We start from the raw sequence: 16,342 nt of genomic DNA, 5'->3' as shown, positions 1-16,342 counted from the left end.
TTAAGAGTCAACCACATTGCTGTGGGTCTGGAGTCACGTGTAGGCCAGAACGGGTAACGGCGGCATTTGATAAAGGAAATCACTGAACCAGATGAGATTTTGCGACAGTCGATGATAATTTCACAGTCACCATTACTCAGACTAGCTTTATATTCCAGATTTATTCATTGAATTGAAATTCGACCAGTTGGGCGGCACGGTGGTACAGTAGGCATTGCTGCCTACACCGCTGAGGACCCAGGTTCGATCCCGGCCTGGGGTCACTGACCATGTGGAGTTTGCGCATTCTCCCCATGTCTGCGTGGGTTTTGCCCCCACAACCCAAAAGATGTGCAGGGTAGGTGGATTGGCCACGCCAAATTGCCCCTTACTTGGAATAAAAATAATTGGGTACTCTAAATTTATAAAAGATATAAATAAATTACACCAGTTGCCAGGGTGGGATTTGAACCCATAACTCTCAAAGCAGTAGACTGGACTACTGGATTATTTGTCTAGTGACATTATTACTGCGTCACTGATATGCAAATTAAGTATCTAAGTGATAGAGACACAGGACAAAGGAAAACGGGACTAACTAAACTGCCCTACATAGAAAGGCTCATTGAGAATGCCGCAACATTCACCAGGAAGTCAAAGATAGTATTGCATTGAAACTAACACTACAAATCTACGAAGATTAGTACAGAGGATTAGGCAAACTTTAAGAACCAGCAGAGGATACCTATAAAGATAACAAAGAGGCAGAGAGCAGAGTATGGTAATATGAGAACTCATGGGTTGGGATTCTCCATTGCGAGTCTGCCCCGTTACCGTGGCGAGGAGAACTTGACGCTCAGCCAAATCTCCCATTCGCTGCAGCGGGAATCCTGCTGCCAAGAACGGACGGAGAATCCCGCCCGTAGTAGAAGCTTCGGCAAATATGTGAATAGGAAAAGCGTTTCGCGTTGATCCTCCAGAGAGTGAATCTGAGGAATTGATAATGGGGAACAAAGAAATGGCAGAGGCCCTGCTTCAACAGGCATTTTGTGGCTGCCTTCATGGTAGATGAGTTAGAAAACTTTCCAAAGATAATTGAAAATCAAGAGGTGATAGGGAAGGATGAAATTAAAACAATCACCATCACCAGGGAAAGGGTGCGAGGAAAACTATTAGATCTGAGTGTTGACAATCCCCCAGGCCCAGATGACCTGCATCCTAAGGTCTTTAAAGAAGTGACAGAACAGATAACAAACAAAAAGAACAAAAACAAAGAAAAGATCAGCACAGGAACAGGTCCTAAACACTGGTTATATCCTTCCAAGGTTCCCGGTTGGCGCTGCCCAGCTGGCAGGGGCACTGCCCAGATTCCCTCACCAGGGATCAGGCCTGGGGGGTGCCTTGTCATTAAGAGTGGGGTGAGGCGGGGCCTTGAGGACCCCGTAAGCGGTACAGTTGGGTGGAGGGGGGGAGGGGGGTGGGGGCGTCCAGAGGCTGCGGTGGGGATGCTGAAAGGGGTCGAAACTAGAGAGGTACTTGGAGACCAACGACAACGGGGAGGTCCGAGTGGGGATGGTATGGGAGGCACTGAAGGCGGTGGTGAGGGGAGAGCTGATCTCCATTAGGGCCCACAAGGAGCGGAGGGAGCAGGGGGAGAGGGAGAGGCTGGTGGGGGAGATGGTGAGGGTAGACAGGAGGTATGCGGAAGAGCCTGAGGAAGGATTGTTGAGGAAGAGGCGCAGCCTCCAGGCTGAATTCGACCTGGTGACCACCAGGAAGGCGGAGGTGCAGTGGAGGAAGGCCCATGGGGCGGTCTACGAGTATGGGGAAAAGGCAAGCCGGATGCTGGCGCATCAGCTTCGGAAGCGGGACGCAGCTAGGGAGATCAGGGGAGTTAAGGACAGGGGAGGGAGCGTGGTGAGGAGTGGGGTTGGCATCAATGGGGTCTTCAGGGACTTCTACGAGGAATTGTACCGATCCGAGCCCCCACGGGAGGAGGGAGGGATGGGCCATTTCCTGGACCAATTCAGGCTTCCAAAGGTGGAAGAGGGACTGGTGGCGGGACTGGGGGCCCCGATTGGGCTGGAGGAGCTGATCAAAGGGATAGGAAGCATGCAGGCGGGGAAGGCACCGGGGCCGGATGGTTTCCCGGTCGAGTTCTATAAAAAATATATGGACCTGTTGGGCCCGCTGTTAGTTAGGACCTTTAATGAGGCAAGGGAGGGGGGTGCTTTACCCCCGACGATGTCCCGGGCACTGATCTCCTTGATCCTGAAGCGGGACAAGGATCCCCTGCAATGTGGGTCTTACAGACTGATTTCCTTGCTAAATGTAGATGCCAAGGTGCTGGCGAAGGTCTCAGCCACGAGGATTGAGGATTGTGTGCCGCAGATCATCCATGAAGACCAGACGGGGTTTGTGAAGGGGAGACAGTTGAACGCGAATGTGCGGAGGCTTTTGAACGTTATCACGATGCCGGCGAGGGAGGGGGAGGCGGAGATAGTGGTGGCAATGGGCGCTTAGAAAGTCTTCGATAGGGTAGAGTGGGGGTACCTGTGGGAGGTGCTGAAGAGGGTCGGGTTTGGGGAGGGGTTTGTCAGGTGGGTTAGGCTGTTGTATGAGGTCCCGATGGCGAGTGTGGCCACAAATAGGAGGACGTCCGAGTACTTTCCGGTTGCACCGAGGGACGAGACAGGGGTGTCCCCTGTCCCCCCTGCTCTTCGCACTGGCGATTGAACCCCTGGCTATGGCACTGAGGGAGTCGAGGAACTGGAGGGTGTTGGTGCGGGGTGGGGAGGAGCATAGGGTGTCGCTTTATGCAGACGACCTGCTGCTGTATGTGGCGGACCCGGTGAGAGGAATGCCAGAGGTAATGAGGATCCTTCGGGGATTTTTCGGGGTACAAGCTCCATATGGGGAAGAGCGAGCTGTTCGTAGTTCAGCTAGGGGACCAGGAGAGGGGGATTGGCGAGCTCCCACTAAAAAGGGCGGAGAGGAGCTTCAGATATTTGGGGGTCCAGGTGGCCAGGAGCTGGGGGGCCCTGCATAGGCTTAACTTTACAAGGCTGGTGGAGCAAATGGAGGAGGAGTTCAAGAGGTGGGACGCGTTGCCGCTGTCCTTGGCGGGTAGGGTGCAGTCAGTCAAAATGACGGTGCTCCCAAGGATTTTGTTCCTGTTCCAGTGCCTCCCCGTGTTTATCCCGAAGGCTTTTTTCGGGCGGGTTAACAGGAGTATAATGGGGTTTGTGTGGGCGCGAGGGACTCCGAGGGTGAGAAGGGTGTTCCTGGAGCGGAGTAGAGATAGGGGGGGGCTGGCACTGCCCAACCTCTGTGGGTACTACTGGGCCGCCAATGCGACAATGGTGCGCAAGTGGGTGATGGAGGGGAGGGGGCTGCATGGAAGAGGCTGGAGACGGGGTCCTGTGTGGGTACGAGTCTGGGGGCGCTGGCAACGGCGCCGCTGCCGCTCCCTCCAAGGAGGTATACCACGAGCCCAGTGGTGGTGGCAGCCCTCAAAATTTAGGGGCAGTGGAGGTGGCATAGGGGGGAAGTTGGGGCCTCGGCGTGGACCCCATTACGGGGGAACCACCGGTTCGCCCTAGGAAGAACAGGTGGAGGGTTTTCGGGGTGGCACAGGGCAGGGATACGAAAGTTGGGGGACCTGTTTGTGGACGGGAAGTTCGCGAGCCTGGGTGAGCTGGAGAAGTACGGGCTCCCCCGGGGAACACCTTCAGGTACTTACAGGTAAGGGAGTTTGCCAGATGGCAGGTGGTGGAATTCCCGCGGCTGCTGCCACACACAGTACAGACCAGGGTGCTCTCGGGGGGGTGGGTGGGAGTGGGGAAGATCTCGGAAACTTACCAGGTGATGCAGGAGGAGGAGGAGGCATCGGTGGTGGAATTGAAAGATAAGTGGGAGGAGGAATTGGGAGAGGAGATCGAAGAGGGGACGTGGGCAGATGCCCTTGGGAGGGTGAACTTTTCCTCTTTGTGCGTGAGGCTCAGCCTCATACAGTTTAAGGTGCTGCACAGGGCACACATGACTGGGACAAGGATGAGCAGGTTCTTTGGGGGTGAGGATAGGTGTGTTAGGTGCTCAGGGAGCCCAGCAAATCACACCCATATGTTCTGGGCATGCCGAGCGCTGGAGGAATTTTGGAAGGGCGTAGCGAGGACGGTGTCGAGGGTGGTAGGATCCAGGGTCAGACCGGGCTGGGGGCTCGCAATATTTGGGGTAGCAGAGGAGCCGGGAGTGCAGGAGGCGAAAGAGGCTGGAATTCTGGCCTTTGCGTCCCTGGTAGCCCGGCGAAGGATTCTCCTTCAGTGGAAAGATGCGAGGCCCCCAAGCGTGGAATCCTGGATCAGCGATATGGCAGGGTTCATTAAATTGGAGAGGGTGAAATTCGCCTTGAGAGGGTCGGTACAAGGGTTCTTTAGGCGGTGGCAACCGTTCTTAGACTTTCTGGCAGAACGATAGACATTGGTCAATGGCAGCAGCAGCTCGGGGGGGGGGGGGTTACTTTATTTTTGTCTATGTTATTTACACTGGAGGGTCTGAGGGGGTGTATACTCCTGTTGTGTTAAGTCGGGGTGTTAATGTTAATTTATTATTTATGTACAGGGGGGGAGGGGTTTGGGGGGTTGCTTTTTTAGATTGTGTTTTGTACTTAACCCTGTTGGGTTCTTTCTTCTTTCTCATTTTGTTATTGATATTTTATGAAAACCTTTAATGAAAATTATTTTTTTAAGAAAAGAAAGGGGTCGAAAGATTGGGACGGCATTTATAAACGGCCCCCCGATCCACAAATGCACTTCCGTGCAGGAACTGATGTAAGTGCGGCCTCGCTTACGCCACAAAGTAACCGGCAAAGTACCGGTAAATAGCGGTGTCGCCCTCACCGCTGCAGGCTCTGCGAAACACCCTGATAAGTCCCAAAACAGGATTCCGTTTCTGTCCCGTTAAATCATGCTCGAGACTTTCATTCTCAGTAAAAGCAAAGGATCATTCCTGACTTTCTGGGATTTATGGAGTTTTCAGAGTAACTAGGAACTTGCCGGGACGAGACAAGGTACTTACCGCTTGCAATGGCAGCTTGGTTGAGCTGCCGGGAGTTCATCTGCATCTGAAACTTGTGCTGAGCCGAGCACAGCTCAATGAGGTACTTGCAGGTTTTGCTGTGGTCCGTGATAAAGATGTGCTTCTTCCCGTCCAAACTGCTCTGCACGGTAAACGTCTTCCTCTGAAGAGAAAGATCACATTATATCGTTTAACCTCCAGTCGATCGGGAGCAGGTTAACAGCTTCAGTTTGAGCCCTGAATTTCTGCAGCTGGTCGCGTGTCCTTTATCCGTAAATCCCAAAACCTTATACCTCCAACCGCATGTTTTTTGAGCCTCATCAATCTTTAGCGCGGGAATTCAATTTGTTTGTCTGCACTGTTTACCTTGTGGGTTTTTGGGGGGGAACACGTCAAAAAGAACTCTTATTACAGGTACCCCTGTATTTATCACGCAACAATACACCTTAATTTTCTGGCTATTTTATTTACTGTAGCTGCAGTTAGCCTAGGCCGAAGCTTGTTAGATATGTAGAAATGAGAACCGAAAGGATCTGAAATCCAAAATGCATTCGGCCCCGAGGGTTTAGGTTAAAGGATCCTCGATCTGTGCAACAGTGTAAACTAGTGTTACCCTTGTCCCATCACCGGGTAGGCCATTTTAAACCATGCAGATGCAGGGAGCTAAGTGGACAAGAGAGGTGACCAATACTAAGGCCATTTAGCGTGGCTGCTATGCCATACATCGTAGCCATGCATTGAAAGTTCCTCGTTCAATTGAATGACCTCCTCGCACACACTCAAACCACCCCCAGCTTGGCAGGCGATCATGACAGATGCCTCTGCGAAGCAGATAGATTTTCTGTGTTGTCTTGATCTAATTGTCAGAAACGTAATATGGAGTTATTTGTGTAGAAATTTAATCTTTAACTCTTAATGAATACCGGGGCAGCACAATGCTACATAGAGTTTAGAATGTGATGTTCACACTGGCGCCTAGGAAATTGATAGAGTGACACTTGCAATAATGGAGAGAAATGCCTGATTGTGCACTTGGAGCAAACTCACACATCAGCACAGGAAAGGGGAACATTGGGCTTTGGCAAATATCCATGGAAATAAATAGATAGAACAACGTGAATTTGTTTCAGCTGAGGTAAAAGTTGAAGTGTTACCTCTTCCTGCATTGCAGAGGGTGAGTAACATCAGCCTGTGATCACGATCAGGTGATCCATACTGGAAAATCATAGAATTCATACAATGTCGAAGGTGGCCATTCAACCCATCGAGTCTGCACCAGCCCTTGGAAAGAGCACCCCATTTAAGCCCACGACTCCACCCTATCCACGTAACCCAGTAACCCCACCTAACCTTTTGAAAAATTAAATGAAAATCGCTTATTGTCACGAGTAGGCTTCAAATGAAGTTACTGTGAAAAGCCCCTAGTCACCACATTCCGGCGCCTGTTCAGGGAGACTGGTACGGGAATTGAACCATGCTGCTGGCCTGCCTTGGTCTGCTTTAAAAGCCAGCGATTTAGCCCAGTGTGCTAAACCTGCCTGGACACTAAGCTACAATTGACCATGGCCAATCCACCTAACCCGCGCATCTCTGGACTGTGGGTAGAAACCGGAGCACCCGGAGGAAACCCACGCAGACACCGGGAAAACTTGCAGACTCCACACAGATAAGGCCGGAATTGAACCCTGGTCCCAGGCGCTGTGAGGTAGCAGTGCTAACCACCGTGCCATCGTGCCGCTACCGCCTGGGCATTGGTTGAGCAACCATCAAGAAGCTTGGCATCTGACGGTCAGATTTGTCACCCACTCTCCGGGCTCCGATATGAAGGTGGACCGTTTAGCCACGGTCGTGGTACCAGCTGTGGATTGACAAGGCGATCCAGCGTCCTCAAGAAGGAAAAGGGGGTGGGGGGGACTGCGGACAATATCTGTAATGATATGTGTATATATATATATATAGATAAGTAAAGGGTTAATTATTACATCTCAGTGTAACACAACCACTAGAGGGCGCCACTGGATCCCACTATAAATAAGAACACTTAGAGGATCTTGGTCTCTTCCCAGCAGGAGTGACTCGGCAGTAGAGTGTAAGAGTGATAGATCACAGCATAGTCGAGCACGTGCAGTTTAAATGAGTTAATACTTCAATATAGATTACTTGATTACTAGTTACAGTTCTGTGGAGTGTGCAAACTCAATATTAATCAATCGTCACTTAATAAATTAGTTTTGCTTTAACTTGAAGATTTGTGGTTTCTTTAGAATCAAACCATCAGATCATTCTGGATAACAAAGCAAAGAGTAACGAGATATGTTACCAAGAGGAATATAACAGGGGCTGTTTAGCAAAGGGCTAAATCGCTGGCTTTTAAAGCAGACCAAGGCAGGCCAGCAGCACGGTTCAATTCCCGTACCAACCTCCCTGAACAGGTGCTGGAATGTGGCGACTAGGGGCTTTTCACAGTAACTTCATTGAAGCCTACTCGTGACAATAAGCGATTTTCATTTCATAATAATATCCTGTTTTAAGTTAGGAGCACGTGATGAGGATTATTTTTTAAACTCATGCGTGGGATGTGAGTGTTACAGGCCGGGTCACCAGCTCACATTGCATGAGGTGCTACTTACATTATGTGTGATCCTTTCTGTTTCCCGCCACTGGAAGCGCAGACTGGCGATTCTGGAGTTGTTCTTCACCTCGTAAACAATGATCCCCTTGGCACAGATTCCGAGCACAATGTCCCCGCCCCCAGCTTTCTTATCACGTGCTGCCCGATGGAAGAGGACGCCGTACTCTGGAAGCTGCTGTGTTACCTGCAATATGTTACGAAAACACCAGGGAAAATGACACTTCGCACGGAAGAAAAGTAATTTGCATTTGCATAGCACCTTTCACTAATATCCATTCCAAAATGCCTACAACCAATGACGTGCTTTTTCACGCGTAGTCGCTGTTGTCAGGTGGCAAATACCAATTTGCACGCCACAAGTTCCCACAGGGAACATTGGGGTGGCACAGTGGTTAGCACTGTTGCCTCACAGTGCCCCAGGGTCCCAGGTTCGATTCTGACCTCGGGCGACTGTCTGTGTGGAGTTCGCCCTGTGTCTGCGTGGGTTTCCTCCGGGTGCTCCGGTTTCCTCCCACAGTCCAAAGATGTGCAGGTTAGGTGAATTGGCCATGCTAAATTGCCCAAAGGTTAGTTGGGGGTATGGGGCTAAGAGTGGGGGTTTGAGCCTCGGTAGGGTGCTCTATCGGAGCAAGGGCCGGTGTAGACTCAATGGGCCGAATGGCCTCCTTCTGCACTGTAGGGATTCTATGATTCAGACAGCAATGTGATAATGACCAGATAGTTTATTTTTCCACTGTTTGACTGAGGAATAAGTATTGCCCTGAACAGCTCTCAGTTCCTCTTCAATATAATGCCATTAGATCTTTTAACGTGCACCTCAGTGGGTTGGTGCGGCCTGAGTTTAACATCTTGCCCCTTAGTTCTGCTCTAGAGTGGCAGCCTTGGGGTTTGCGTTTAAGCCCTGGAGTGGGACTTGAACCCACAACCTTTCAAACAGCCGCTCAGGTGACTGACCTGTTAACCTAATTTTTGGTGGGATTTAGGGAAGGCTGAAGCCAGCCAGAAGGCTGTCTGCATTTGTTTTGAGAATGAGCCACATGGGAACCAGGTTCGCTGGATTGATTCCAGAGATGAGGGGCGAAATTCTCCGGTATCGGCGCGATGTCCGCCGACTGGCGTCCAAAACGGCGCAAATCAGTCGGGCATCGCGCCGCCCCAAAGGTGCGGAATGCTCCGCATCTTTGGGGGGCCAAGCCCCAGCCCACGCCGGACGAATTTCCGCCCCGCCAGCTGGCGGAAAAGGCCTTTGGTGCCCCGCCAGCTGGCGCGGAAATGACCTCTCTGGGCGGCGCATGCGCGGGAGCGTTAGCGGCCGCTGATGGCATTCCCACGCATGCGCAGTGGAGGGAGTCTCTTCCGCCTCCGCCATGGTGGAGACCGTGGCGAAGGCGGAAGGGAAAGAGTGCCCCCACGGCACAGGCCCGCCCGCGGATCGGTGGGCCCCGATCGCGGGCCAGGCCACCGTGGGGGCACCCCCCCGGGGCCTGATCGCCCCGCGCCGCCCCCAGGACCCCGGAGCCCGCCTGCGCCGCCTTGTCCCGCCGGTAAGGTAGGTGGTTTAATCTACGCCGGCGGGACAGGCATTTTAGCAGCGGGACTTCAGCCCGCCCGGGCCGGAGAATCGCGGGGGGCGGGGGGCCCGCCAACCGGCGCGGCGCGATTCTCGCCCCCGCCGAATATCCGGTGCCGGAGAATTCGGCTACCGGCGGGGGTGGGATTCACGCCAGCCCCCGGCGATTCTCCGACCCGGCGGGGCGTGGGAGAATCTCGCCCGAGAGATTTGTCTTACGAAGTGGGGTTGAGCGGTTTAGGCCCATATTAGCAGTTTAGCAGAATGAGAGGATTCTCCGCAGCCCGTGCCGAAATCGCGTTTGGCCGCGGAGAATCCAATTTCACGCCAAATTGGGCCCGGTGGTGGTCCGGCGATTCTCCCGGATTCGAGAATCGGTGTGATCGCGGAGTACTCCGCGCGACTGGGGGCCCATTGACAGAGGCCCGCACAGTGATCCTCTGCTCGCGACCGGTCGAGTTCCAGACAGCTTGGGACTAACCTGGTATTGCCGGTTGGAATGCTCGCATGGCCTCCCTGGTGGGGGGGGCGGGGGGATCGGACACCGGGGGGGGGGGGGGGGGGGGGGTGCCTTATAGGCGGCCGGGAGACAGATCTGTGCAGTCAGATCCTCGGGCGCGCAGCCGATCGGGGGGGGGGGGGGTCTAATTATTATGTCTGTCTCCACGGTCCGAGTCCGCCCTGGCGCTCGCCACGGCCGCCGCCTCCTCCGCCGTGCGTGTGCGTAGCCTCAAAACCGGAACTGCGGGGACCCGTATTCGCAGCTAAAGCAGCGCGAATTATTCCGGGTCCCTGCTGGGCCCTTGCAGAGTACTTACTTACTTAGCTCAACATTTTCACAGAAATCTTCAGAGTAAAACTCCAGCGTTTCTACGCCGCCGTGATGACATCGTCCCATTCTGGGAGAACCCAGCCCTAGAGCTTCAGGATGAGGGGGTAGCAGACTTAAAACACAAATGAGGAGAAATTACGTCTCTCAAAGGGTCGCGAATCCGAGGAATTCACTCCCTCAGAGTGCAGTGGATGCCGGGACATTGAGTAAATTTAAGGAGGAGTTAGACAGATTTGTAATTAGTAATTGGGAGGATTATGGAGAACGAGCAGGAAGGTGGAGTTGAGGCCGAGAGGAGATCAGCTATGATCGTATTCATAGAATCATAGAATTTACAGTGCAGAAGGAGGCCATTCGGCCCATCGAGTCTGCACCGACCCTTCGAAAGAGCACCTCACTTTAGGACACACTTCCATCCTATCCCCGTAACCCCACCTAACCTTTTTGGTCACTAGGGGCAATTTAGCCTGGCCAAACCACCTAACCTGCACATCTTTGGCTCGAGGGGCTGAATGGCCCACTCCTGCTCCTAGTTCTTACGTCCTCATGTGTTGGAAGTCCAAAGGCTGGACCAAATGAAGGTGATAATCGCAGACAGACACCGAACAGATTCCTCAGTCCACGATTTAAACCTAATAACCTTAATTGGGTTAGCTCTTCTTTTAATTTAGCAAAAGAGAAGAATACGATCGGAAGATATTTTGCATTCATCCAGTACTGCCACCTGAACAAATCATTTCTCAATAAGGAGTCTGAAACAAAAGGAGGTGTGTGCGCGCTGTACCTTCAGATATTCCATCTCAGCCTCTTCTCCAGACAAGTCAAAGTAAGTGGAATGGAGTCTGCGCAGCTCCTCCTTTATACAAGTCAAAGCCATTTTCTCCATCACACTGGGAGGGATGTAATGCTCCACGCGGTAGTAATTCTTGCCGTGCACCTTTTTAGACACAACACATTTACCGTTAACAGACCCATGCAGCTTGCGCAGTGAGAACCCCCCCCCCAAACACAATCATTCCCGCAGCGCACCGCATATTCCTGCCGGGTTATTTCTCCGGGATTCCTGCCAAAATTCCGAAGTGAGATTGAGAGGAGCCCCAGAGGGGATTACGAGCCCACAGCTTTCATAGGCGCTGGCTCCAAGCGTCACCGATTCATTCTAAAAGTCAATGTTGAGCCAAACTTGCGACCAAACAAGTCCGTCGCCCACCTTCCGTTATTTCCATTTTTTTATTCCTTTGTGGGATGCGGGCGTCGCTAGCTGGATCAGCATTTGTTGCCCGTCTCTGATTGCCCTTGAGAAGGTGGTGGTGAGCGGCCTTCTGAGCCACTGCAGTCCGTGGTGTGGTGTAGATACATCCACCATGCTGTTAGGGAGGGGGCTTCAGGATTTCGACCCAGCGAGAGTGAAGGAACAGCTGATATATTTCCAAGTCGGGATGGTGAGACTTGAAGGGGAACATCCCGGTGGTGGGGTTCCCACGTATCTGCTGCCCTTGTCCTTGTCGATGGTAGCAGCTGTGGGTTTGGAAGGTGCTGTCTAAGGAACCTTGGTGAGTTCCTGCAGTGCATCTTGCTGATGGTACTGTGCATCGGTGCTGGAGGGAGTGAATGTTGGTGGATGGGGTGCCAATCAAGCGGGCTGCTTTGTCCTGGATGGTGTTGAGTTTCTTGAGTGTTAATGGAGCTGCACTCACCCAGGCAAGGGGAGAGTATTCCATCACACTCCTGACTTGCACCCTGTGGTGGACAGACTTTGGGGAGTCAGGAGGTGAGTTTCAGTAGGATTCCCAGTCTCAGACCCGCTCTTATAGACAGTGTTTATATAGCTAGTCCAGTTCAGTTTCTGGTCAATGTTAACTACCAGGATGTTGATAGTTGCGGATTCAGCGACGATAATGCCATTGAATGTCAAGGGCGATGGTTATATTTGCTCTTGTTGGAGCTGGTCATTGCCTGGCATTTGTGTAACTCAAATGGCGTTTGCCGCTTGTCAGCCGAGCCTTGATATTGTCCAGGTCTTTCTGCATTTGGATATGAACTGCTTTATAATGTCTGAGGAGTCGCAAATGGTGCTGAACATTGTGCAATCATCCCACTTCTGACCTTATAATGGAAGGATGGGCCAAGGACATGACCCTGAGGAACTCCTGCAGTGATGTCCTGGAGCTGAGATGATTGACCTCCAACCACCACAACCATCTTCCTTTGTGCCGGGTATGACTCCTACGAATGGAGAGCTTTCCCCCTGATTCCCATTGCCTCCAGTTTTGCTGGGGCTCCTTGATGCCATACTTAGGTCATCATAGACTGGTCTCTTTGGCAAAAGTTGTACCCCAACATAATCGGGGATATTGGGGCAGGTATCATTTTCAGAACGCTTATATTTTAACATTCCATCCAACAAGGGATTTTGCAAGGCCAATTTCAGTGATGTAAAATAGCGAATCCATACTGAGTACAATTCATGCGGAAACCCGAAGAACATCTGACTCGACAGCTTTAAGAAACCTCATGGAAGCTGAGAGCATTGATTACCCCAAACCATCTGGAAACAGAATGGTAATATTATACAGTAAATGCTTTGGCTGTAATTCTCTATGTGCCAAAGAGTAATGATACTGAGCTCAGCCCAGCTTAAGTCCGATCACCAAGATGACTTTTAATGATGCTCGATGCATTTGCATGACACGGGCTGGATTCGCTGTCGGCGGGATCTTCCTTGCGCCGGCAGTGCACTCGCGCCCGCGGATTTCCCGACGGATTTTCCCTGATTGAATAAACTCGGTTTGTTCTCACTGGAACGAAGGAGGTTGAGGGGCGACCTGATAGAGGTATACAAAATTATGAGGGGCATAGACAGAGTGGATAGTCAGAGGCTTTTCCCCAGGGTAGAGGGGTCAATTACTAGGGGGCATAGGTTTAAGGTGAGAGGGGCAAAGTTTAGAGTAGATGTACGAGGCAAGTTTTTTACGCAGAGGGTAGTGGGTGCCTGGAACTCACTACCGGAGGAGGTAGTGGAAGCAGGGACGATAGGGACATTTAAGGGGCATCTTGACAAATATATGAATAAGATGGGAATAGAAGGATACGGACCCAGGGAGTGTAGAAGATTGTAGTTTAGTCGGGCAGTATGGTCGGCACGGGCTTGGAGGGCCGAAGGGCCTGTTCCTGTGCTGTACATTTCTTTGTTCTTTGTTCTTTGTTCTTTGGCATGGGGGGAGGTGGGGGGTGTGTGGCCACAATGGGAAGTTGCCGGGACGACGGATCCCGCTGCCGGCGGGGGCGGGCCGCACCAAAAAAAGAGTCATTCATAGGTGAAATTAATGATTCCTAAAGTTGACAAGTCATTTGTCTTGTGGGTCACGCGGGGATGTGAGTCACTCTGTGGAATGAAAGGCTGAAATAATACTCTCGGTCTGTCGCCTTGATCGTCAAGAGAGTGACGGGTAAAAAGAAAGCAGTTTTGCACGCCATGAGCCTGTTCGGTCATTCAATGAGATTGTGGTTAATCTGCAACCTGACCCTTTTGTTTATTTGTTTATGAGATATGGGCATCACTGGTAGGCCATCATCGATCATCCATCCCCAATCGCCCTTGAGCAGGTGTTGATGAGCTGCCTTCTGGAATAATTGTTGTCCATGTGGTGTAGGTACACCACAGTGCTGTTAGGAAGGAAGTCCTACCTCCGTATTGAGTCTTTGCCTCAACCAGCGAGAACCATTTCTCCCAGTCGACCTTACCTGTCTCTCAATATCTTCGAAATGTTCATCATGGGTGGGATTCTCCCATCCCCCCGGCGGGCAGTCCGCTGGTGATGGGATTCTCCCTTCCTGCTGCCTGTCAACGGGATTTCCCATTGAAGCTAGGAAACCCGGGGGCGAGGGTGCTCTACCAGCGGGAAAAGAGAACCCTGGCGATCAGGCAATTTCGGCCCATATCACCCCTCAACTTTCTGAAGCCAAAGGAATACAACCCCAGTATGTTCAATGTCTCAGGATGTGAGGGGTGCTGGCAATTCGTTGACCATCCCTAATGGCCCTTGAGAAGGTGGGCAGTAAGTCTTCTTAATTGCTGCAGTTCATGTGGTTGGGTAGAGGGTGGCATGATTTTGACCCAGCGCTGATGGTGGAGTGCAGATATTTGTTGAAGTCAGGGTGCTGGACGATTGAGAGAGGAATGTGGCGGTGACCCCGTACACTTCCTGACCTTGTTCTTGCAGGTAACTGAAGTTGCTGGTTTGGGATATGCTGTCAAAGTAGCCTTGACAGCTTGCGACAAGGCATCCTGTGGATAGCACACGCTGTAGCCACGATATTGCTGGTGGGGGATATTCACGTTGGCGAATTGGCAACGGGACTCGTAAAAAAGGGCCGAGGACCACCTGCGACATATCTCCCCTTCGTGTGCGACGGCTTAAAGCAGATCTGCTACTTAATAGGCCACTGCCTGTATTTACAGCTTCACTTAGCCGTAGGTTGTCGTAATGTTGGGACAAAGAGCATCAAAAATGGGCCTGCCAAAATGCCACTTGTGAGGCTTGAGGTTTTGTTTTGGGTTTTTTTTCTCTCCACTCTCTGCGTTTGCAGAGGTATAATTGAGTTCAGGAGCTCACAGCACAAATTAAAATTGCTTAATATTGTTAGCTTGCTGGCCGGTAGACTCACCTCTGCAATATAATCTCCATACTCTGCCTGGAGAGCCAGGGAGGCAAGAAGCAGGGCCGTCTCATCGCTGCAATACAATCGCTCTTCAAGGATATCTTTCCTCAGTTGCAGATAATATTGATGTCGGGTGAGACTGTGCCTAAAAGGCAAACATGCGGCAATAAAATCCTGACATTGTTCACACTCTGGGGGCCCCGTCACGCAGATGAGCCGGAATGTTTTTTTTTTAAATATATTTTTATTAGGGTATTTGCAAGTTTTTATAATAATAACGACATAAACATGGTACAATAAACATTTCCACCCCCATCACAATCTTCACACCCCACAACAATTAAACAATAATCCAGCCCTCTCTCCCCCCCCACCCCCACTTTGGAATTCTGCTTAATTTTCCCCGAGAAAGTCGACGAACGGCTGTCACCTCCGGGTGAACCCGACCATTGACCCTCTTAAGGCGAACTTGATTTTCTCGAGACTGAGAAACCCAGACACGTCACTAACCCAGGTCTCTGGAAACTACTCTATCCTGTATCCCCCGTGGCAGCAGCAGCGGAAAGGCCGGACCTGCTTTCTCAGGAAGTCTCGCACCTGCAAATACCTAAACCCATTCCCTGCTGGCAATTCAAATTTATCCTCCAAGGCTTTCAAGCTGGGAATGCTCCCGTCTATAAATAGATCCCCCATCCTCCTAATTCCTGTCTCTGCCATCTCTGAAACCCACCATCCAGCCTACCCGGTACAACCGATGATTATTATAAATCGGGGTCCAAACCGATGCTCCCTCCACTCTCTTATTTCTCCTCCATTGCCCCCAGATTCTCAGAGCCACCTTGTGTTAGTATCTTGTGGAGTATGAAGAAGTCGACGAACGGTTGCCACCTCCGGCTGAACCCTAACACCGACCCTCTCAGGGTGAACTTGACTTTCTCCAAACAGAGAAAGCTAGCCATGTCCGATAGCCAGGTCTCCGACTTCGGGGGCTTTGAGTCCCTCCAAGCTAATAGTACCAGGGAAGCAAAGGCCAGAACGTCTGCCTCTTTCTCCTCCTGGATTCCCGGGTCTTCCGACACACCAGCTGTCAAGCCAAAGGAGCTAAACCAGCCGCCAAAACCACCAGCGAATGATGTCAGGGGTGTAATCTAATTTTGGTTGGGAGATGGTTGAATAGAATCATCACCCACTGAGGCTTCGAAAGTTTTAAGTTTCAATTCTCTAGTTTAATTAAGTCATCAGTAGTCCCCCTCCCCAAGGGGTGTGTACACTGCCAGGGAAACCCTTTATGGAAAGACATTTGTTCAAGTAGAGTTCAAATGCGGGTGACAACATTGCAGGTATCCCCTGGAGGTTTGGGGATTACCCCCGAGGATCAGGCTGAACGTCTAACACAGTTGTATCTTCTGGATGGGACGAGGAGTGGGGGACCCAGGCACAATGTTCTTTCCCATGTTAAAATGGACAGAACATGGTCAGTGATGACCAACCTGCAGGCCCAGGGACCACATGCGACGCCCCCGAGTTCTAAGTGCGACCCACAAGGCATTTTGTTGACCATTGTCCATGCACAGGGTTGCCACATTCCTCG

At 51.5% G+C, this 16,342-nt stretch overlaps 1 protein-coding gene across 4 annotated transcripts in view; it reads right to left on the bottom strand.

Annotated features, from left to right (window-relative positions):
• Positions 1-16,342, bottom strand: part of ptpn20 (protein tyrosine phosphatase non-receptor type 20) — a 402,784-nt gene that overhangs the window by 199,275 nt on the left and 187,167 nt on the right. For all 4 annotated transcript variants that reach the window (XM_072491743.1, XM_072491746.1, XM_072491744.1 and 1 more), the window contains 4 exons: positions 14,758-14,896; positions 10,874-11,026; positions 7,686-7,871; positions 5,056-5,218 (listed from right to left, as the gene is read on the bottom strand). In XM_072491743.1, the coding sequence (XP_072347844.1) occupies positions 5,056-5,218; positions 7,686-7,871; positions 10,874-11,026; positions 14,758-14,896 (641 nt within the window). The remainder of the gene's footprint in view (positions 1-5,055; positions 5,219-7,685; positions 7,872-10,873; positions 11,027-14,757; positions 14,897-16,342) is intronic.

Source organism: Scyliorhinus torazame, chromosome 28 (genome assembly GCF_047496885.1).
Source record: "Scyliorhinus torazame isolate Kashiwa2021f chromosome 28, sScyTor2.1, whole genome shotgun sequence".
NCBI lineage: Eukaryota > Metazoa > Chordata > Chondrichthyes > Carcharhiniformes > Scyliorhinidae > Scyliorhinus > Scyliorhinus torazame.
Note: the sequence above shows the minus strand (reverse complement) of the source record. Positions and strands in the feature narration are given on the sequence as shown.